Source organism: Stomoxys calcitrans, chromosome 5, assembly GCF_963082655.1.
Source record: "Stomoxys calcitrans chromosome 5, idStoCalc2.1, whole genome shotgun sequence".
Taxonomy (NCBI): Eukaryota; Metazoa; Arthropoda; class Insecta; order Diptera; family Muscidae; genus Stomoxys; species Stomoxys calcitrans.
In genome coordinates, this window is record NC_081556.1 from 102,244,285 (window position 1) to 102,267,894 (window position 23,610).

The window sequence follows — 23,610 nt, forward strand, 5'->3', positions numbered from 1 at the left end:
TGATGAAAGCCGCTACCAAAAAAAAATGTAATAACTTTTTTTCTATTTAATAATAATAATTTAATAATTAATTTAATTAATTAATTAATTAATTTAATTAATAATAATTTAATAATTAATTTAATAATTTAATTTAACATGAATAAAAGAAAAATGTATTCCATACACCGAAAAAAAAATGTAGCAATATTCATCATTGTAGCAATATTCATCAGCCACCCTGTATGACCAAAACCACAAAATGCGTATCAAATAAAAGGTCATGGGGAGTAGACTAAGACTCTGGTATACAATCTTAGAATAAAGAGTCTGGCGACCGCCCATCCTTCAATAGGACACATAGGTCGATCAGGGCAATATGGGACTGAAAGGGATCTTCCCCCTTACCCCAATTTTCAAAAAACCTAGATCTCGGGGATGTGTCCATCGATTTAGGCAAAATTTGGTATGCCCTCTTATTGTAACTCAAATTTGTAGAAAACTTTGGGGTAAAAAAACCGGGGGGACGCCCCACCCAAAAACCCATCCAAATGGACATGATTGCCGATTGGGGCAATATGTGTATCAAGAGTCTGGCGACCGCCCACCCACGAAATATCCTTCAATACGACATATAGGTCGATCGGGATAATATGAAACTTAAAGGGAAGGTGTACGAGAGTAAGGTACTTATCTTATTCCTGGATCTTCCCCCTTTACCCAATTTTCAAAACACCTAGATCTCGGTGATGGGTCTACCGATTTCAGCAAAATTTTGTATGCCACCTTATTTTAACTCAAAGTGGTATAAAACTTTGGTGTCAAATAACCGGGGGGGACGCCCCACACAGAAACCCATCCAAACGGACATCTTTACCGATTGGGACAATATGGGTATCAAATGAAAGGTATTTAAGAGTAGAGTACAACTTCATATAATAGATTGACACCAAACGCCGTGAGGCCACCCCATTTCTGAAAACAAAACAAAAATGAAACATTTACCGATTGTTGAAATATGGGTATCATATGTAAGGTAATTGGAAGTAGAGTACGAATCTGGTATAAGAACTGCATACGGGTCCTACCCAATCCCAAAACTCCTCAAAACGGGCATGTATGACCAAAATCACATAATGGGTATCAAATAAAAGGTCATAGGGAGTAGACTATGAATCTTGTATACAATCTTAGAACAAAGAGTCTGGCGACCGCCCACCCACTGAATATCCTTCAATACGATATATAGGTCGAACGGAACAATATGGGTTGAAAGGGAAGGTCTGCGAGAGTTAGGTACTAATCTGATCCCTGGATCTTCCCCCTTTCCTCAAAATCTAAAAACCCTAGATCTCGCAGGTGGATGCACCGATTTAAGCAAAATTTTGTGTGCCCACTTACAGTAACTCAAATTGGTATAAAACTTTGGGGTCAAATAACCGGGGGGACGCCCCACCCAGAAACCCATCCAAACGGACATATTTGCCGATTGGGACAATATGGGTATCAAATGAAAGGTATTTAAGAATAGAATACAACTTGATATAAAAGTTTGACACCAAGTGCCGTGGGGCTGAATCCACTTCCAAAAAACATCCCAAAAATTACAAATTTACCGATTGGAGCAATGTGGGTATCAAGTGGAAGGTAATGGGAAATAGAGAACGAGTCTGCTATAAGAATATCGTCCGGAACCTCCCCAATCCCAAAACGGGCATGTATGACCAAAATCACAAAATGGGTATCACATAAAAGGTCATAGGCAGTAGACTATGACTCTGGTATACAATCTTAGAACAAAGAGTCTGGCGACCCACTAGATACCCTTCAATACGACATATAGGCCAAACGGAACAATATGGGAATGAAAGGGAAGGTCTACGAGAGTTAGGTACTAATCTGATCTCTGGATATTACCCCCTTTCCCCAATTTAAAAAAAAAAACCTAGGTTTCGGAGATGGGTCCACCGATTTAAGCAAAATTTTGTGTGCCCGCTTACTGCAACTCAAATTGGTATAAAACTTTGGGATCAAATAACTGGGGGGGACGCCCCACTCAGAAACCCATCCAAACGGACACGTATTACAACTTGATATAAACGTTTGACACCAAATGCCGTGGGACCGTACCCACTTCCAAAAAAACATCCCAAAAATTACACATTTACCGATTGGAGCATTTGATACCCACATGAAACGTAATGGGTAGTAGAGTACGAGTCTGCTATAAGAATATCCTACGGGACCTCCCCAATCCCAAAACGGGCATGCATGGAATAAAAGTTCATAGGCAGTTATCTATGAATCGGGTATACAATCTTAGAGCATAGGGATTGGCGACCGCTAAATACCATTCAATATCGGTCGATTGGGACAATATGCGAGAGAAAGGTACCAATCTGATCCCTGAATCTTCCCCCTTTCTCCGAGTTTCAAATACTCTAGATCTCGGAGATGGGCGCATCGATTTCAGTACAATTTTGGAACACAAAATTGGTGTAAAACTTTGGGGTCAAATAATCTGGGGGGACGCCCCATCCCAAAACCTACCCAAACGGATATGTTTACCGATTGGGACAATACGGATGTCAAATGAAAGGTATTGAAGAGTAAAATTCGAACTTTGTTCAAAAAATTGCCCCCAAGTGTTGAGGGAAGAAGTTTACGGGATAAAATTGGACTTAAATGAAAACTCTTTAACAGTAGAATATGCATTTGAGATTACTTAAGGGACCAAGCGCCTTAACAGCACATTTTCGCGACTCGAAGAAAAAGTCTTTGACTAGTGTCTGAGGGACTGGATTCCAAACGTAGATGTTGGCAGACCGGAGTAGAGTATGAATTTGATATCCAAACTAAGGAAAATATACTGGCAACAGCCCAACGCAAGAAAAAACCATAGGCAGCTGGGACAAAAAAAAAAACATTAAACAATCGTATGTGCCGTTTGGGACACAAAAAGTCGTTAGTTTAGCCAAGTATTTAAAAACGTGCTAAGTTCGGCCGGACCGAATCTTGGAAACCTACCTCCATGGAGTCCAACACAAGAAAAAAACCATAGGCGACTGGGACAAAAAAAAACATCAACCAATCGTATGTGCCGTTTGGGACACAAAAAGTAGTTAGTTTAGCCAAGTAGAATCGTGCTAAGTTCGGCCGGACCGGATTGGAAACCTGCCTCCATGGATTCTGCTAAAATATGGCAGCTATATCAGGTTATAGACCCATTTTGACCATAGTTGGTGGAAATCATAGCAGAACACTTTGTGCAAAATTTTAGCCAAATTGGAGAAAAATCGCGGCTTCCATGGGCTTAAGAAGTCAAATCGGGAGAACGGTTTATATGGGGGATATATCAGGTTCTTGACCGCTTTAGACCGTACTTAGCTCAGATGTTGGAAGTAGAAACAGAATACTAAGTGCAAAATTTCAGTCAAATCGGACAAAAATAGCGTCTTGTAAAGGCTAAAGATATCAAATCGGAAGATCGGTTTATATGGGAGCTACATCATGTTCTTGACCGATTTAAAACATACTTGGCTCAGTTATTGAAAGTCATAAAAGAACACAGTGTGCAAAATTTAAGCCAAATCGGACAAAAATTGCGGCTTGTAAAGGCTAAGGATGTCGAATCGGAAGATCGGTTTATATGGGGGCTACATCAGGTTCTTGGCCGATTTAGACCGCACATGGCTTATAACAGAACACTATGTGCAAAATGTCAGCCAAATCGGATGAAAATTGCGGCTTGTAAAGGCTTAAGATGTCAAATCGGAAGATCGGTTTATATGGGAGCTATATCAGGTTCTTGACCGATTTAAACCATACTTGGCTCAGTTATTGAAAGTCATAAAAGAACACCAAACAAAATTTCAGCCAAATCGGATGAAAATTGCGGCTTGTAAAGGCTAAGGATGTCGGATCAGAAGATCGCTTTATATGGGAGTTATATCAGGTTCTTGACCGATTTAGACCGTATTTGGCTCATTTATTGATAATCATAACAGTACAAAGCAGACAAGCGGCTTACAGAAGCTCATGAAGTCAAATCGGGAAATCTGTTTATATGGGAGCTATATCCAAATCTAAACCAATATGGCCTATTTGCAATCCCCCAATGCCCTACATCAATAGGAAGTATCTCTACAGAATTTTTAGCAGCTAGCTTAACGCGTTCGATCGCTATCGTGATTTTGACAATCGGACGGACAGACGGACATGGCTAGATCGACTCGGAATGAAGAGACGACTAAGGATAGATATAAAGGGTGATTTTTTTGAGGTTAGGATTTTCATGCATTAGTATTTGACAGATCACGTGGGATTTCAGACATGGTGTCAAAGAGAAAGATGCTCAGTATGCTTTGACATTTCATCATGAATAGACTTACTAACGAGCAACGCTTGCAAATCATTGAATTTTATTACCAAAATCAGTGTTCGTTTCGAAATGTGTTTAAATTTTGACAAATTTTGTTCAGCGATGAGGCTCATTTCTGGTTGAATGGCTACGTAAATAAGCAAAATTGCCGCATTTGGAGTGAAGAGCAACCAGAAGCCGTTCAAGAACTGCCCATGCATCCCGAAAAATGCACTGTTTGGTGTGGTTTGTACGCTGGTGGAATCATTGGACCGTATTTTTTCAAAGATGCTGTTGGACGCAACTTTACGGTGAATGAACACATTTCGAACCGAACACTGATTTTGGTAATAAAATTCAATGATTTGCAAGCGTTGCTCGTTAGTAAGTCTATTCATGATGAAATGTCAAAGCATACTGAGCATCTTTCTCTTTGACACCATGTCTGAAATCCCACGTGATCTGTCAAATACTACTGCATGAAAATCCTAACCTCAAAAAAATCACCCTTTACTTTATGGGGTCTTAGATCAATATATCGAGGTGTTACAAACAGAATGACGACATGAGTTTACCGCCATCCTATGGTGGTGGGTACGAGTGTTAGGTAGGCAAAATAAGGATGGAATTGTAGATACTATTAGTGGCTTTCATACGAACCAATCCATTTGCGAATCGGTCAAGTCGTTTCCGAGAAAAACGAAAATGACACAAGTCACTCCGATAATGACCCAACTTAAAATTATAATGACCCAACTTAAAAAAATTGCCATGGATATTTGAATCAAAATAAAATACGTTGTGCCAAATTTCAGCTAAATTGAAGAGGATTGAGCCCTCTAGAGCGTCTAAAAGTAAAAATGGGAGATCATTTAATAGGGTTGCCCAAAAAGTGATTGCGGATTTGTCATATAGTCGGCGTTGAAAATTTTTTTCACAGCTTGTGACTCTGTGATTGCATTCTTTCTTCTGTCAGTTATCAGCTGTTACTTTAAGCTTGCTTTAGAAAAAAGGTGTAAAAAAAGTATATTTGATTAAAGTTCATTCTAAGTTTTATTAAAAATGCATTTACTTTCTTTTAAAAAATCCGCAATTACTTTTTGGGCAACCCATATATGCTGTCATTATAAATACTCGCAAAGAATTTATCAATTAAACCTATAACTCCAGAAGCCTATTCACTATAAATTCCACATAAAATACTACAATACATGTACTCACCGCACGCTCGATACATTTGACTTGGGAGAAACATTTAATCTGGCACCACCTAAAAAAAGAAAGAAAATTTTTAAAACTTTAGACATAACAAGTAAAATGAAAGTTCAAAGTTTTAAGAAAAGGTGGTTTTTCCGATTCAGATTCAGTCACTGCAGCCGAATCGAAAGATGTTGATAGTGGGATGACTGCAGAAGTGAACGATGGCTTTGCTAAGCTCACAAATAGACCGAGAAAGCGATTCGGTGTACGACGAAGGCAACTGCGAAGTATGTACCGGCAGCGCAATCGGCCGAAAATGCAGCATGCTCATATTCTCACATTCCAGACACTTCTACGGAAGCTGAAAAGATAATCAGATCTCCCGGGGAGCATAACACTGCCAAGACGCTGAAGAGGAAAAAGAGCTCACAGCTTTCAAGTACTCTGGGAAGACCAATCCATCCTCCCCACAGACATTGTTATGCAAAGGAAGGCATAGTTGGAACAACAATAAGAATGCGTGCACGGCCCCTGGGTCTTCATAGAAGACTGCGACTTCTAAAAGGATACCACATCCCTCACAAAAGGGAAAGATATTCGCTGAGAAAGCTAAGGAGCCGCCCTCTTACGCCGAAGTGGCAAGAAAGCATAACAGAGATGAGATGACTTACGTAGTCATCGTTGTCGGCTGTACATCCGGTAGGATTCCACGAGATCATCGGTCTCAGTTAAAGCATTTGGTAAACGAACAGGTTATCGAACATGTGATGGACATTTGAAGGGGGTCAACCCATACGAATTATGAGCTACGAGTATAGAGGAGACATCTTAACGCTGCGCTTTGCTTCAGAGGAATGAAGTGGTACCGTCAAAAACCTCGTTGGAAGTATCCACACTTCGCGGGGCGTGCAAAGCCCGACCCTGTGAGAAAGATGGACATCCCACAGTTCACGACGGTTTTCATCAAGGATATGGACGGCGAAATTGCGAGGGAACGCCTGATGGAAATCTTAAACAAGCAAAACCAAGATTTGATCGTGGAGAAATGAGAGGTTTTCCACAGAGTAACTCTCCTTGTGGTGGGCATTGATCAAGTCTCCGTGACAAGTTTGGCTTAGACGAAAGGCATGGCGTACTACGGGACCATGGCTGCGATTTTCAAAATTGGGGAGACTATGATAGGCAAATATCTTCATATTGAAACTTCTGGCAGTGCAGTGACAGAGAACTCAATGCCGTCTTGCGGATAGAGGGGCGACGACGAGACAATCACCGACGCTCTCAATGTTGGCAAAACTAGGAAAAGCAAAGATCCTAATACTAAAACATCAGGTAGTGCAGGGGCGCGGAGTGATCTTGGATAGGAAACTTAATTGGAAGTATCACATTCAGGAGCATACTGAGAAGGCTCACAGATGTTTGGCACTATGTAGACGGGCTGTTAGCTCGAAATTGGGAGCGTGATTAGACCAATACTTACTTACTCCTCATTAGTTTCGGGAAGAAGTGCAACATAAGGACCATACAACAGGTTTAGAGAACATGTTGTCTTGGCATAAGCGGAGCGATGAGGACCACACCCACTAGGACGCTGGCGACTATTCTAGATATAAGCCTCATTGACATACAGATTAAGTGCGAGGCAGTCACTGCAGCTATGAGAATTAAGGCGATGGGAAAATGGATTGAGGCACTATGTAGATGGGCCGTGGGATCAAAATTGGGCCTGAATCCAAGAATAGTCCACAGGCTCTACAGGAGTGTGATTAAACCAAAAATTACTTACGCCTCAGTAGTTTGGCAGACTGTTATGGAGAAAGAGTGCTACATAAGGACCATATAACAAGTTCAGAGAACATGGTGTCTTGGCATAGGCGGAGCGATGAGGACCACGCCCACTGAGATGCTGGCGACTATTCTAGATATACGACCCAATGCAAAATGCAAATTTTTCCAATGAACATTCCACTAAGGAACAGGGGCTAACTTCTCACATATCAATAAGTGCAGTCCGATTCAAGTTTTAAGCTCAATGATAAGGGGCCTCCTCTTTTATAGCCGAGTCCGAACGGCGTGCCGCAGTGCGACACCTCTTTGGAGAGAAGTTTTACATATTGCACAGTACCTCACAAATGTCGCCAGCATTAGGAGGGGAAAACCAGCACTGAAAATTTTTCTGATGGTCTCGCCAGGATTCGAACCCAGACGTTCAGCGTCATAGGCGGACATGCTAACCTCTGCGCTACGGTGGCTCAAATACAAACAGCATGCCTATATCAAGGGCCCTGAACGAAGTTGGGCATAAAATGGAAGAATCCTTCGATGCCAAAAAGAAAGGGGCACAGGGCACGCCACAGGGGGGCATTTTTTCGCCCCTCCTATGGGCGGACATGCTAACTTCTGCGCTACGGTGGCCTCCGACCCATTGACATACAGATTAAGTGTGAGGCAGTCACTGCAGCTGCGAGACTTAAGGCGATAGGAGAATGGATTGAGGATGACCGCAGCTAATACCATCGCGGCATAATCTAGGCAACGACAGGAAATCTGGAAGGAAGGGAGGAGATTTCCGATCGGATACCTGAGACGACACTTGAGGTCGAGTGCGAGTGCATTACTGCCAGCGGCACTGTCCTGGACTGACTGAACCCTAGCATTGCCATCTGGAATATCATTTTACAAGGATGGATCAAAGCTAGAGGACAGAGTGAGCCTGAGGGTTTACACTGGGAACCCAAGGACTGAGATCTGTTTAAGACTGCCTGACGGTCCTGCAGGTGGAGATCCGGGCGATCATGGAATACGTGAGGTGTTAACGCGAGAACGTCGAGTGTGCATATCTTTAAGGACAGTAAAATGGCCATGAGGGCAATAACATCCAGGAAGGTAAGGTCACGAACAGTCTTGCAGTATAAGAAGGAGACCAATGCCTTCTCCGAGGATAGGAAAATCCCCATCGATTGGGTGGCGTGCCATAGTGGAGTAACTGGGAATGAGAAAACAGACGATTTGACAGTGAAGGCCAGAGGACTACCGTCAAATGACTTGGTTAGCCCGAAGTCTTTCGGGTCGACGCAGTCCAAGTTAAGGCCGTGGGCGACTAACTCGCATGTAACACTGTGGAACAGCGAAACAGCCGGTAGGACGCCGAAAATCCTATGGCGTGATTAGAATCGTGAGAGGACGAACTATTTGTAATATGTCCACAATTTGTTATCTGTTGATCTAAGGGGTAAAAATGTCCTTGAAATTTGTAGAGGAGGTCAGAGACTTTCAGCAAAATGGCATTGTTCGGTCAATATCTTTGAGGCAGTGTGAGATACAGGGTCTCCAAGTTGACCACTTTGCACTTCGCTAACATCCTAGAGGCCAGAAGTTGTGATCTACTGACCCTTTTGCATAACTTGGCTCTCTGAAGTAAGAACTTGGTAGAGAAGGACAGAGACTTTCAGCAAAATGGCATTGTTCGGTCAATATCTTTGAGGCAGTGTGAGATACAGGGTGTCCAAGTTGACCACTTTGCACTTCGCTAACATTCTAGAGGCCAGAACTTTTGATCTACTGACCTTTTTGGTCATAACTTCGCTCTCTGGAGAAAGAACTTGGCGAGATCAAAGAAAACATGCATATGCTACTATGCCAACGGGTATCCCAACATGGGTTAACAATGAGCACCACACAGGCATCGTTGTCAGGAGAAGCTTAGCTGGAACCTTTCGGGCGCGTCTACAGGTTGCGGATGATGGTATGCTACATACCGAGTTACTGCAACTGCAGTCGCGAAGAATTAGCGGTATCGAGCGGAGTGTCTCAGTAAGAGGGCGGCCTACCGGCACCGGCTCTTACATAAATACTGAGCGCCTATGATGCTCGTTATGACAGGGCAAGTTAATGGCGCCCTTAAATAACCTATGGCCATAATGTTTCCGCAGCGATTGGTCCTTTGAACCGGAATAAGGTTGCTTATGATGATTGTGAGAAACATCATTCAACTTTTAAGGTACTTACCAATGATGAGTACCTCAGCAGCAGAAGAATGGTCGTTAAAGAGTCGTTCAACTTTTTTAATGGATGACAAGGGACGCATCTGAACTACACAACACAGATGTCAAACGTCTGATGAAGACGGAAAGAAGATAATATCCTTAGAGGAAATTTAATTGGCATTTTATCCTTAGGGACATTTTCAACTATCATCGTGACATCTATCCATCGTCTTTAATGTCTTTAATTCTGATCCAAATTCAAATTTTCCAGGAACAGAACTAACTCCTTCTAAATCGTTTGTCTTCCACAGTTTAATACAAACAATATTGGGTGAATTACCCCCAGTTTCTGGCTCGATCTCTGTAAATGGTACAGTTTCCTATGCCTCTCAGGAGCCTTGGCTATTCACGGGTACAGTACGACAAAATATTCTCTTTGGTCAACCAATGGATCGGAGGCGTTACAATATCACCATAAAGAAATGTGCTCTGGAGAGGGATTTTGAGCTGCTACCCTATGGTGATAAGACCATTGTGGGTGAACGCGGTGCCTCATTGTCAGGTGGTCAAAAGGCGCGCATTAATTTGGCCCGAGCTGTGTATCGTCAGGCAGATATCTACCTGCTGGATGATCCTTTGAGTGCTGTGGACACCCATGTGGGGCGTCACCTTTTCGATAAGTGCATGCGTGGCTACCTACAGGATCATATTGTGGTATTGGTAACACATCAACTGCAATTCCTTGAGGAGGCTGACCTCATAGTCATCCTCGACAAGGGACAGGTGCGTGCTGTGGGCACTTATGAATCCATGCGCAACAGTGGCATAGACTATGCCCAATTATTGTTACACGATGAGAATGGTGTGGAAAAGGAGTTGGAAGACAAAATTGAAGATGGCGATGGGGAGCATAAAAAACGCTCCATGAAGCAAAGACAAATAAGTGTTAGCTCAGTGGGTTCGAATGCCGAATCCGTGCAACAAGATGAGAAAGAGGCCCCCAAGCAAACACAAGAATCAATGGAACAAGGGAAAATCGGTTTCTCCATATACAAAAGATATTTCGCCAGCAGTGGCAACTATCTCATACTATTTGCCATGATCTTCTTTTGTATAGCGGCTCAAGTGTTGGCTTCTTCTGCCGACTACTTTCTTTCATATTGGTAAGATGTTGCAAAGGTTTTTTTTTATAGTTGGCCTATATTCATCTTCAATGTCAATTTTAGGGTAAACAAGAATGAAAATCAACTTCAGCAATCCGGGGATGACGATGTAAAAACCGATCCTGTGGACATCTACATATTTACCGCCCTGAATGTGGCTGTGGTGATATTCGCTTTGCTACGCAGTGTCTTGTTCTTCAATGTGGCCATGAATGCCTCTACCAAGCTGCATAATCAAATGTTCCTTGGCGTCACGAGGGCTGCTATGTATTTCTTCAACACCAATCCCACGGGTCGCATATTGAATCGTTTTTCCAAAGATATGGGCCAAGTCGATGAACTCTTGCCTCAAGTCATGAATGATTGTGTGCAAATCTTTCTCGCCTTGTTTGGTATCATAGTGGTGCTGTGCTTGGTTAATCCTTGGAATCTTCTATTTACGGTTATATTGATGACCATATTCTACCTTTTGCGTTCATTCTACTTGAAGACATCGAGGGATGTGAAGCGTTTGGAGGCAATAAGTAAGTTTAGCGAGTTATGTAACTACGACTGAAGGATAGGTTGATATATGCATATATCACCCCATCCTTCCTTCCCTTTGGAGAGAAATTTTACATGGCATAGTACCTAACAAATGTTGCCAGCATTAGGAGGGGAAAACCACCGCTGAAAATTTTTTCTTATGGTCTCGCCAGGATTCGAACCCTGGCGTTCAGCGCCATAGGCGGACGTGCTAATCTCGCATCTAATGCGCAACGGTGGCCTCCTCAATATCTTTTATATTAAAAACGGCTGAACCGATTTTCATGAAATTCATCACAGATGGTAGGGTTACCCTATGGTACACCCCGGTGAAAGTATGGTACTTCTTTTGTGAAATCCACAGAGGGGTCGGACCCTCCCCCTAACTCCTTTACAAAAAAAAGGCAGGTCTCGGAGATGAGTGCCTCAGTTTAAGCGAAATTTTGTATGCCCCCTTGTGCTAACCCAAAAACACGAAATTGTTTCAAAACTTTGTGGTCAAATTACAGAGGGGGACGCCCTACCCCAAAACCCACTCAAAAAGACATGTTTGACTGATTCCTTTTTTAAAAAAAAAGCCAGACCTTGGAGATGAGTGCAACGCTTTAAGCGAAATTTGTATGGTCCCTCGTGCTAACCCAAAAACACAACATTGTTTTAAAACTTTGGGGTCAAATTACAGAGGGGGACGCCCTACCCCAAAACCCACCTAAACGGACAAGTTAACTGATTGGGACAATATGGGTATCCTATGAAAGGTATTCAAGAGCAGAGTACGAACGTTATAAAACAATTTGACCCCAAGTGTCGGGGGGCTCGCCCCACCCCCAAAAGCCGCAAAAAATTGACATGATTTTCGATTGGGACAATATGGGTATCAAATGCAATGTAAATAGACCTAGAGGAAGAAACTTATATAAAAATATGGGGTCCAGTTCAAGGGGACATGTAGCCCGATCGGCACAATATGGACTTCAAACGAAGGGATGTTAGTAAGTAGAACACGAAACATATTGGGTTGCCCAAAAAGTAGTTGCGGATTTTTTAAAAGAAAGTAAATGCATTTTTAATAAAACTTAGAATGAACTTTAATCAAATATACTAGTTTTACACTTTTTTTTTTCTAAAGCAAGCTAAAATTATTAGCTGATAAATGACAGAAGAAAGAATGCAATTACAGAGTCACAAGCTGTGAAAAAATTTGTCATCGCCGACTACACGAAAAATCCGCAATTACTTTTTGGGCAACCCAATATATAAAAAGTTGTGCTCTTTACCCAGACGGGGCGCTCCACCCCAAATTAATGCACCAAATGGACATGTACACCGAACGAAGCAATATGGGACTCAAACGAATTGTAGTTGAGGATACAATACAATACGAAACTTATATAAAAATTTGGGTCAATCCCCGGGGGTTGCCCCATCCCAAAATTATGCCCAAAATGAAGGTGTATACCAAACGGGACAATGGGATTCATATGAAAGGGTTTTTGAGAGCTAACAAGTAAAAGCGTGCTAAGTTCGACCGGGTCGAATCTTATATAGCCTCCACCATGGATAGCATCTGTCAAGTTCTTTGAATGACTTTTTCAAATAGAAAAACACCAGTCATAGAAAAATACCACCTCCAAAATATCAATCAAAACGAGTAATAATTGCGGCCTCCAGAGGCTCAAAAAGCCAAGCTGGGAGATCGGTTCATATGACAGCTATATCAGGTTATGAACCGAAATAGTTGTTGGAAGCCTTTCAAAGACGTCTTTTACAAAATTTCAACCATATTGGATCTTATCCATTGGATTGCGCCCTCTAGAAGCCCAAGCAGTCTAATTGGGAGATCGGTTTATATGGCAGCTATATAAGGATGTGAACTGATTTAAACCATACTTGACATAGTTGTTGAAAGGCAAAATAAAACACTTCATGCAAAATTTTGGCCAAATCGGATAACAATTGCGCCCTCTAGGAGCTCAAGAAGTCAAGACCCAAGATCGGCTTTTATGGCAGCCATATCAGGTTGTAGACCGATATGAACTATTCTTAGCACAGTTGTTGGAAGTCATAACAAAACACTTCATGCAAAGTTTCAGCCAAATCGGATAGGAATTGCGCCATCTAGTGGCTGAAGAATATAAAAAGAAAGAACATTTTGAAAGCTTTATTGCCTAAATGTATGAATTAAAAAAAAAAACCTCTTCTAATCATCCGTTTCATACTGCTTAGATGTACCTGTATCGCTAATTTCACAGATGTACCTCAGTCTGTAAATTAAGTACCACTTTGTATGTTTTAGTACCAAAATTAACGAATATCTACAAAATCGGCTAGTCATCGGGTAAATACTGCCAAGATATACCTGAATCCCAAATTTCAGATCTGTAGCTCAATCTATAAAGAAAGTACTAAATAGTACCAATTACAGCACATAAGTACGTTTTATTCCAGTCCTGGTATGATTTCAGCACTTCATATTTAGTACAACTTATCGTATATTTGTCAAGACATCGAACACTTTTAGCATTTTTTTTTTTAATTTTACCCTTCTCCTTCTCACTGCAAAGTACGTTTTGGTACAAAGTTCACCTATTTCATACCTTTTTTGGTACTTTTTGTTTCTAAATGTGCAACATTTTCTGCATTCCAATTTAAGTTCCCATAGTGTATCTAAATTCCAAAATTCAAAATTCAAATTTCAGTTCAAATAACAAACAAAGTACCAAAAAGTACCAATTGCTGTTCTAAACGTACCATTTCTCCCACTTCCGGTACAAATAAGCCCTATCCGTTCGCGCTGGATAAAAAGTCAACATTTCGTACTTTTTAATACCTAAACGTACGAATATCACAAAACCCCGTCTTATCGCGTGCCTTCAACTCAAGACCCACATTCGTAGAGATGGGCGATGGGTAAATACCCAAAAAAGTATTTACCCGGTAAATTGGGTAAATATCCGGGTATTTACCCATTTATACCCAAAAGCTGGTTATTTATAATTTTGCAGATATCTTTGGTATAAAAACATTTTTCACAAAATGTTTGATGGTTTCGTATTCTTTGTATATAAACCTGAATTTCTGATCTCATAAAATCGGATTTAAGTTATATATAGCCGCTATATAGACCGATCTCAAGACTTAAAGTCATGAGGCCATAAATTGGTCATTTTTCATCCGATTTCGATGAAATTCAGCACATTGAGTTCTGGTAGACCCCTAGTCATTTCTGTGAAGTTCTGTTCAGATCGGACTCAATTTGGATATAGCTGCCCTTAGACCGACCACCCGATCTCCCGATATAGGGTGTTGAGGCCATATAAGATCCATTTATTACCCGAATTCGATGAAATTTGGCACAGTGTGTTCTGGTAGACCCCTACCCAATCCTCTCGAATAGGGTATAGATCGGACCATATTTGGATATAGCTGCAATATATACCGATCTCCCGATATTGTGTAATGAGCCTATAAAAGGAGCATTTTTCAACTTATTTCGATGAAATTTGCCACAGCGAGTTCCGCTACCCCTCTAAACCTTTTTGTTGAATATCGTCCAGATCAGTCCGTATTTGGATATAGTTGTCATATAGACCGATCTCCCAAAATAGAGTATTGAGCGCATGAAGCGAGCATTTTTCATCGGATTTTGATAAAATTTGAAACAGTGCGTTTTGACACCCCTCTTAACCTTTTTGTTGAATAACAAGCGTTGGGTATTTACCCGGTAGAAACCCATCTCTACACATTCGTGCCATATTTCATGACTCTAGCTTTAGCCGTTTGGGCTGGGAGTTGATCAGTCAGTTCGCCAATCAGTCAATGACGCGTTTTTATACGTAGACATCAAAATCGAAAAACTGAATCGATATATGAATATGAAATTTTGTCATTATAAAAAATGTTGATGAAATTTTTTGTTTAGAGCCGCCCCCTCCCCCCCCCCCAGGCTACGCCCCTGATGTGAGTTATATCTAAATCTAAAGCGATTTTGAGCTAACTTTTCAGATATTGTGGCAGTGGTCGGGGAAAGCGTTGTACAAACTTTTCGCAAGATTGGTCCATAAATGCGGTTTATATAGGCGCCACACTAAATTCATACCTTAAGGGCCCATTTCCTCATCATAAACTTGCTACAAGAGTAAATAGATAAACTAGCACGTTTGAAAGTTATAGGGATTTTTAAAGACGGTCGAATATGACCAGATGAAGCCTCATCCCCTATCCTCTTTTTTATCATGACTGTTAAAATTAATAATTTCTTCCTTACATTAACTATTCGTTACTCTTCTTACAGCACGTTCTCCCATCTATACTCATATGGCGGCATCTCTGAATGGCCTCTCCACCATAAGGGCTTTCGAGGCCCAAGATATTCTCATACAAGAATTCGACAATTATCAGGATCTCCACAGTTCGGGCTTTTATCTATTTGTCACTACAAGTCGTGCGTATGGTTATTGGCTTGACTGGTGCTGTGTCATCTATTTGTCCATAATAACGCTGAGTTTCTTCATATTTGCCCCCGAAAATGGTGGAGATGTAGGGTTGGCTATTACCCAGGCCATGGGTTTAACTGGAATGGTGCAATGGGGCATGCGTCAATCCGCCGAATTGGAAAACAACATGACATCGGTGGAACGTATCGTGGAATATGAAGATTTAGAACCCGAAGGTGAATTGGAATCGAAACCGGATAAGAAACCACCTCAATCATGGCCAGAGAAGGGTAACATTGTCTTTGACGATTTGTGTTTGCGTTATTCGCCAGATCCAAAAACAGAAAATGTTCTCAAGTCTTTGAATTTCGTCATTGCACCTTGCGAAAAAGTCGGTATTGTGGGTAGAACAGGAGCAGGAAAGTCTTCGTTGATAAATGCCCTTTTCAGATTGTCTTACAATGATGGTTCCATTTTGATCGATCACAGAGATACCCAAGAAATGGGTTTACATGATTTAAGATCTAAAATATCGATTATACCCCAAGAGCCAGTGCTGTTCTCGGGTTCAATGCGTTATAATCTGGATCCATTCGAGGAATACTCAGATGCCAAATTGTGGGAAGCCCTAGAGGAGGTAAGTAAAGGAAAAACCAGTTATAGGAACGTAAAGTTTGATTGGAGACAGCTCTCATAGTCTTGAGGCAAGCTATTAAGAACGGCAATGGTGCCTGTTAAATTATGGTCGGCTTATGCCGTTGAACATTTGTGTTCGAATTGGGGCGAGAACATTGATACATTTTTCAGTGTTGATCATCCTTTTTGACTTCAAAAATTTCTGTTGACAAAGTTTTCTTTTCTGCGACACTCATTTAGTTACATTTAGTTTGTATCACCTATCTACGACCAGTCCAGCACAGTGGGCTATCATGTCAAATTCAAATACAACTTTAGACACCAAGTTTCTCCAATCTGAAATATAATTTGAATATGGAGAATACTGACTCTAGTAGCTCTTGGTAGGAGCTTATCCTGGTAATAGTTTGTATCACCTATCTATAACCATTTCACTACACTACAGTTTTAAAAATTGCTCATATAGGTCGTCAAGATATATTTTTTGCTCAGAGGTTTGAGGGTTTAGTTATTGTTAAGCATTTTTTAGTGATAGATAAGTGATTTAAGAAAATTTTTGGAAAAAAATTGCTCAATATTGACTTTTTTATTTAAAATATAAAATAAAATCAGTTAACAGTGCTCTGTTAATCACTTAACATAGCTGTGTTAAAATTAGAGGTTTGTGTCTTGGCTAAGTTATGTTCAATTTATTTTCACGGACAATAAGTGTGAGCTATATCAGGCTATTGACAGAGGCATACCATACTCAGAACGTATGTTGAAGGTTATAGCAGAAATCATAGACTGTGGACTAATTGAATAAGAATTGCATCCTCTGGATCAATAAATAAAATCGGGAGATTCGTTTATATGGGAGCTATATCAGGTTATAGACCGATTTGAGCCACCGTTGTAAGTCCTAACAGAACACCATACGTAAAATTTCGGACATATCAGTTTAAAATTGATAAAATTGATGTGCCCTGGAGGAGATTCAGGTTATCAACCGATTTAGACCTTTCTGGGCACGTATGTTAAAGGTCATAGAAGAAGTTATTGTGCAAAATTTCAGCCAAATCGGATAGAATAGTGCCCTCTAGTGGCTCAAAAAGTAAAATCGGGTGATCGGTTTCAATAGGAGCTATATCAGGTTGTGGAGCGATTTAGACCATATTCGACTCGTATGTTGAATGTCCTAGGAGTAAATCGGTTAATATGGGAGCTGAATGCTATGGTGGAGGGTATAAAAATATATTCGATTATTAAGCTTGTCTTCAGGAAAAACATGTAAAAACCCGTTAAGTTCGGCCGGGCCACCACCTCGGGTATATATTTAAACCATCTTTCATCATAATCCGGTGAAAAATAAATAAATTATGTCCCCATAGCTCCTTTATCTAAATATGGTCCGATTTGGACCAAATTCGACACGGGTATGGAGTCGTCCATTAAGTGCAAGTCATTGTTCAATTTTGTAGAACAAAAATATTGGTTTTTTTGTTAGCCATATCCAAATATAGACCGATCTGAACCAGAAACGACACGGATGTTGAAAAGCCTAACTTAAGCCACTGTGTCAAATTTCAGCGAAATCGGATTATAAATGCGCCTTTTATGGAGCCAAGACTTTAAATCGAGAGATCAGATAATATGGCAGCTATAGCAAAATCTGAACCGATCTGGGCCAAATTGAAGAGGGCTGACGAAGGACCTAACGCAACTCACTGTCTCAAATTTCGGCGACATCGGACAATAATGCGACTTTTATGGGCCCAAAGCCTTGAATCCAGAGATCGGTCTTTGGGGCAGATATATCCAAATCTGGACCGATCTGAACCAAATTGAAGAAAGATGGCGCCTGGCTTAACACAACTCACTGTCTCAAATTTCGGATAATAAATATGACTTTTATGGCCCTAAGACTCTAAATCGGCGGATCGGTCTATGTGGCAGCTATATCCAAATCTGGACCAATTTGGGCCAAATTGACAAAAGATGTCGTAGGGCCTAACACAACTCACTGTCCCAAATTTCAGCGAAATCGGATAATAAATGTGGGTTTTACGGGCCTAGGACCCTAAATCGGCGGATCGGTCTATATCCAAATCTGAACCGATCTGGGCCAAATTAAAAAAGGATATCAACTGGCCTAACACAACTCACTGTTCCAAATTTCAGCAAAATCGGATAATAAATGTGGCTTTTATGGGCCTAAGACCCTAAATCGGCGGATCGGTCTATATGACAGCTATATCCAAATCTGAACCGATTTGGGCCAAATTAAAGAAGGATGTCGACTGGCTTAACACAACTCACTGTCTCAAATTTCAGCAAAATCGGATAATAAATATGACTTTTATGGCCCTAAGACCCTAAATCGGCGGATCGGTCTATATGACAGCTATATCCAAATCTGAACCGATTTGGGCCAAATTGAAGAAGGATGTCGACTGGCTTAACACATCTCACTGTCTCAAATTTCAGCAAAATCGGATAATAAATATGACTTTTATGGCCCTAGGACCCTAAATTGGCGGATCGGTATATATGACAGCTATATCCAAATCTAAACCGATCTGAACCAAATTGAAGAAAGATGTCGCAAGGCCTAACACATCTAACTGTCCCAAATTTCAGCAAAATCGGATAATAAATGTGGCTTTTACAGGCCTAGGACCCTAAGTCGGCGGATCGGTCTATATCCAAATCTGAACCGATCTGGGCCAAATTAAAAAACGATATCAACTGGCTTAACACAACTCACTGTCCCAAATTTCAGCGAAATCGGACAATAAATGTGACTTTTATGGGCCTAAGACCCTAAATCGGCGGATCGGTCTATATGACAGCTATATCCAAATCTGAACCGATTTGGGCCAAATTGAAGAAGGATGTCGACTAGCCTAACACAACTTACTGTAACAAATTTCAGTAAAATAGGATAATGAATGTGGCTTTTAAGGGCCTGAGATCCTAAATCGGCGGATATACAATAGACCGATCCGCAAATGGGGGCTATATCAAGATATAGCCAATCTTCGAACTTAACCTGCTTATGGACAAAAAAAGAATGTGTGCAAAGTTTCAGCTCAATATCTCTATTTTTAAAGACTGTAGCGTGATTTCAACAGACAGACGGACAGGCGGACGGACAAGGCTAGATCGTCTTAGATTTTTACGCCGATCAATTACATATATACTTTACTTGCTGATCCGGGCCCGCACCGCTGCGCCTTCTTTTACTTTATATGGAACTAAAGTTTCCTTGGAATATTTACTTTCGACAATTAAAGAGCTTCCAGTGAAATATCATGCTACGAATATAGTATATCGCTAGACTAATTGCTTAACAATATAAGCGCCTTTGTCCGAATCCCATATGAGTGAGTCGTGTTCCAGTTTAAAAACCCTCTTATTTGAGCCTCATGTTGCAAAAGTCAGCAAATACTTACTATTTGGGTGGTGTTGTCGGGGTGCGGTGGCCCTATAAACACTTTTCCCAAATATTGATATCATATTCGTGCTGTACTCCCAAAGACCTTTCATTTGAGCCCCATATTGCTATGGTCGTAATGGTCCCATATTTGGATATCAGATTCTAATACTACACTCAAATACCTTTTGGTTAAGACCCATATTCCCATGGTCAGTAAATAAATCCTGTTTGGGGGGTGTTTTGGGGAAGGGATGGACCCCCAGAAACGTGGTCCCACATTTGGATATCAGATTTGTATTCTACTCGCAAATACCTTTCATTTGAGTCCCGTATTGCCATGGTCGATAAATATGTCCGATCTAGGTGTGTTTTGGGGGTGGGGTGGTCCCCCTAGCACTTGGTTCGACAAATGGATATCAGATACGTTTTCGTGTCTTAAATACCTTTTATTTGAGACTCATATTGTCGTGAATGGTCTAAATATATGTTTGGTAGGTTTTAGGGTGGGGCGGCCCCCCTAGGTACCCGAAATTTGGATACCAAATTTTTATTTCTAGGGAACTATATGAGGGCACAAAAAATTTCGCTTAAATCGCACGACCCATCTCCGAGATCTGGCGTTTCTGAAAATTAGGGTAAGGGGGAGGGTCCAAGTTAAATCCAGTTAAATCTCAATATTATCAAAATTTTTTTCCTCTCTTAAAAAAAGAGAATAACACATACTGGAAAAAAATTTAAAAATAATGATGTTACATTTTTACCCGTTTTTTGTCCTTTTTCTAGGTTAAACTCAAGGAAGTTGTTACCGATTTGCCCAATGCTTTACACAGCACCATCACCGAGGGTGGCACCAACTTCAGTGTGGGTCAACGCCAACTGGTTTGCTTGGCTCGCGCCATTCTTCGTGAGAATCGCATACTTGTTATGGACGAGGCCACCGCTAATGTGGATCCCCAAACGGATGCCCTGATACAGACCACCATACGTCATAAATTCCATAACTGTACAGTGCTCACCATTGCTCATCGCCTGCATACCGTTATGGATTCGGACAAAGTTTTGGTCATGGATGCTGGCCGTGCCTTGGAGTTTGGCTCACCCTATGAACTACTCACCGACTCCAAAACAGGGATTTTCCACGGCATGGTTAAGCAGACGGGCAATGCCACCTTTGAGAGTTTATTTAAAATTGCCCAAAAGGCACATGAGGATAATTTGCATGGCAAAAAGGACCTATAGCAATGTTCTAGAACAGACAAAAAACACTCTTCGTGTTTTTCGCTTGGGCAAGGAATAGCGTCAAAACGCTGTGGAAATTCCAGCCTTATGTCCGTGCAAAATTTATTCTAAGTATTTCACATTCAATTTATTTAGGCTAAGAAACGATTTAAGAGTTCAGTTGTAATGAACAAAAATACAAAAAAATTAATACCAAAGTATACCAAAATAATTTGGTTGACTTTAATAAAAAAAAAAAATAGTACAAAAATACAAATAAAATTTGTTTGCATGCTTTGCTTTGGAATGAAGAACAAATGTAAATTGAGAATTGTTGGTGGACGGAACTTATTCAGCCGAGCCATTTTTTAAGTTTGGGAACAACAGATAATCTGAGGGAGCTAAATCTGACGAATAAGGCCAATGCTGAAAGAATTCAAACTTTAATTCATGAATCTGTGCCATGGCGATGGTGGATTTGTGGACAGTGCAGTTTCTGATGTATTGAGCACACAGCTTGTGCACATTTTTTTCATCATCAAATGCCGCTTCGGAAATGCTTGAAACTTAAACGAGAAAAGTGTTGTGCAAAATTTTGGCAAGATTGGTCAAAAAATGCGATTGCAATGGCTCTAGAAGTGAATATTGGGCGATATATTGGGTTGCCCAAAAAGTAATTGCGGATTTTTTAAAAGAAAGTAAATGCATTTTTAATAAAACTTAGAATGAACTTTAATCAAATATACTTTTTTTACACTTTTTTTCTAAAGCAAGCTAAAAGTAACAGCTGATAACTGACAGAAGAAAGAATGCAATTACAGAGTCACAAGCTGTGAAAAAATTTGTCAAAGCCGACTATATGAAAAATCCGCAATTACTTTTTGAGCAACCCAATACACATATTGCAGCTATATCTAAATATGAACCAATTGCTATGAAATTCATCTATAATGTCGAGAGTCAAGAGAAAATCCTTCCTGCCAAATTTCGAGAGAATCGGTGAACAAATGACCATTTTATTGCATTATTACTGCAAATCGGGCGAACATATATATGGGAGCTATATCGAAATCTGAACTGATTCCTATGAAATTCACCTGTATTATCGTGAGTCATTAGAAAATCCTTTTTACCCAATTTCGAGAGAATCGGTTAACAAAATATCATTTTATTGCAGTATTACTGCAAATCGGACGAACATATATATGGGAGCTATATCCAAATTTGAACCGATATCCATTAAATTCACCAGTAATGTCGAGAGTCGTTAAAAAAATCCTTCCTACCAAATTCCAAGAGAATCGGTGAACAAATGACCATTTTATTGCATTATTACTTCAAATCGAACTAAAATATATATGGGAGCTATATATAAATCTGAACCGATTTCTTTGAAATTCACCTGTAATATCGGGAGTTATAAGAAAATCCTTCCTACCAAATTTCGAGAAAATCGGTTAACAAGTGACCATTTTATTGCAGTATTATTGCAAATCGGACGAACATATATATGGGAGCTATATCCAAATCTGAACACATTTTTTCCAATTTCAATAGGCTTCGTCTCTAGGCCGAAAAACATGCCCATACCAAATTTAAAGAAGATCGGATGAAAAATGCAACCTGTACCTTGAACACAAATTAACATAGACAGACGGACAGACAGGCGGACATAGCGAAATCGAATCAAAAAGTGATTCAGAGTCGATCGGTATACTTATCAATGGGTCTATCTAACACCCTTTTGGGTGTTAGAAACTAATTCTTTAAGTTATAATAACCTGTACCACAGTAGTGGTGTGGGGTATATATATAAGTTTAAGAAGATTGCCAATTCTCCTGAAACTATTTTTTTATACCCTCCACCATAGGATGGGGGTATACTAATTTCGTCATTCTGTTTGTAACTAACGTAACGTCTGATACCCCATAAAGTATATGTATTCTTGATCGTCGTGATATTTTATGTCGATCTAGCCATGTCCGTCTGTCTGTCCGTCCGTCCGTCTGTCCATCCGTCTGTCTGTCGAAAGCCCGCTAACTTCCGAAGTAGTAAAGCTAGCCGCTTGAAATTTTGCACAAATACTTCTTATTAGTGTAGGTCGGTTGGTATTGTTAATGGGCCATATCGGTCCATAACCTGATATAGCTGCCATATAACCGATCTTGGGTCTTGACATCTTAAACCTCTAGAGATATTCTTATCCGATTGGAATGAAATTTTGCACGACGTGTTTTGTGATGATATCCAACAACTGTGCCAAGTATGGTAAAAATCGGTTCATAACCTGATATAGCTGCCATATAGACCGATCTTGGGTCTTGACTTCTTGAGTCTCTAGAGGTCGCAATTCTTATCCGATTTGAATGAATTTTTGCTCGAAGTATTTTGTTATGATGTCCAACAACTGTGCCAAGTATGGTTTAAATCAGTTCATAACCTTATATAGTTGTCATATAAACAAATCTGGGGACTTGACTACTTGAGCTTCTAGAGGTCGCAATTCCTATCCGATTTGGCTGAAATTTAGCATGCTTTCGACAGACAGACGGACGGACATGGCTAGATCGACTTAAAATGACATGCCGATCAAGAATATATATACTTTATGGGGTCTCAGACGCATATTTCGAGGTGTTACAAACAGAATGACGAAATTAGTATACCCCCATTCTATGGTGGAGGGTA

The 23,610-nt window shown here is 40.5% G+C and overlaps 1 protein-coding gene across 1 annotated transcript in view; it reads left to right on the forward strand.

Moving 5' to 3' along the window:
* The window catches only part of LOC106088555 (probable multidrug resistance-associated protein lethal(2)03659), a 36,259-nt gene extending 15,150 nt beyond the window's left edge, over positions 1-21,109 (forward strand). Inside the window, exons 6-9 of the mRNA XM_059369393.1 lie at positions 9,837-10,688; positions 10,752-11,212; positions 15,508-16,286; positions 20,487-21,109. Of these exons, the coding sequence (XP_059225376.1) occupies positions 9,837-10,688; positions 10,752-11,212; positions 15,508-16,286; positions 20,487-20,942 (2,548 nt within the window). The 3' untranslated portion in view covers positions 20,943-21,109. The remainder of the gene's footprint in view (positions 1-9,836; positions 10,689-10,751; positions 11,213-15,507; positions 16,287-20,486) is intronic.
* The last annotated feature ends 2,501 nt before the right edge of the window (positions 21,110-23,610 follow it).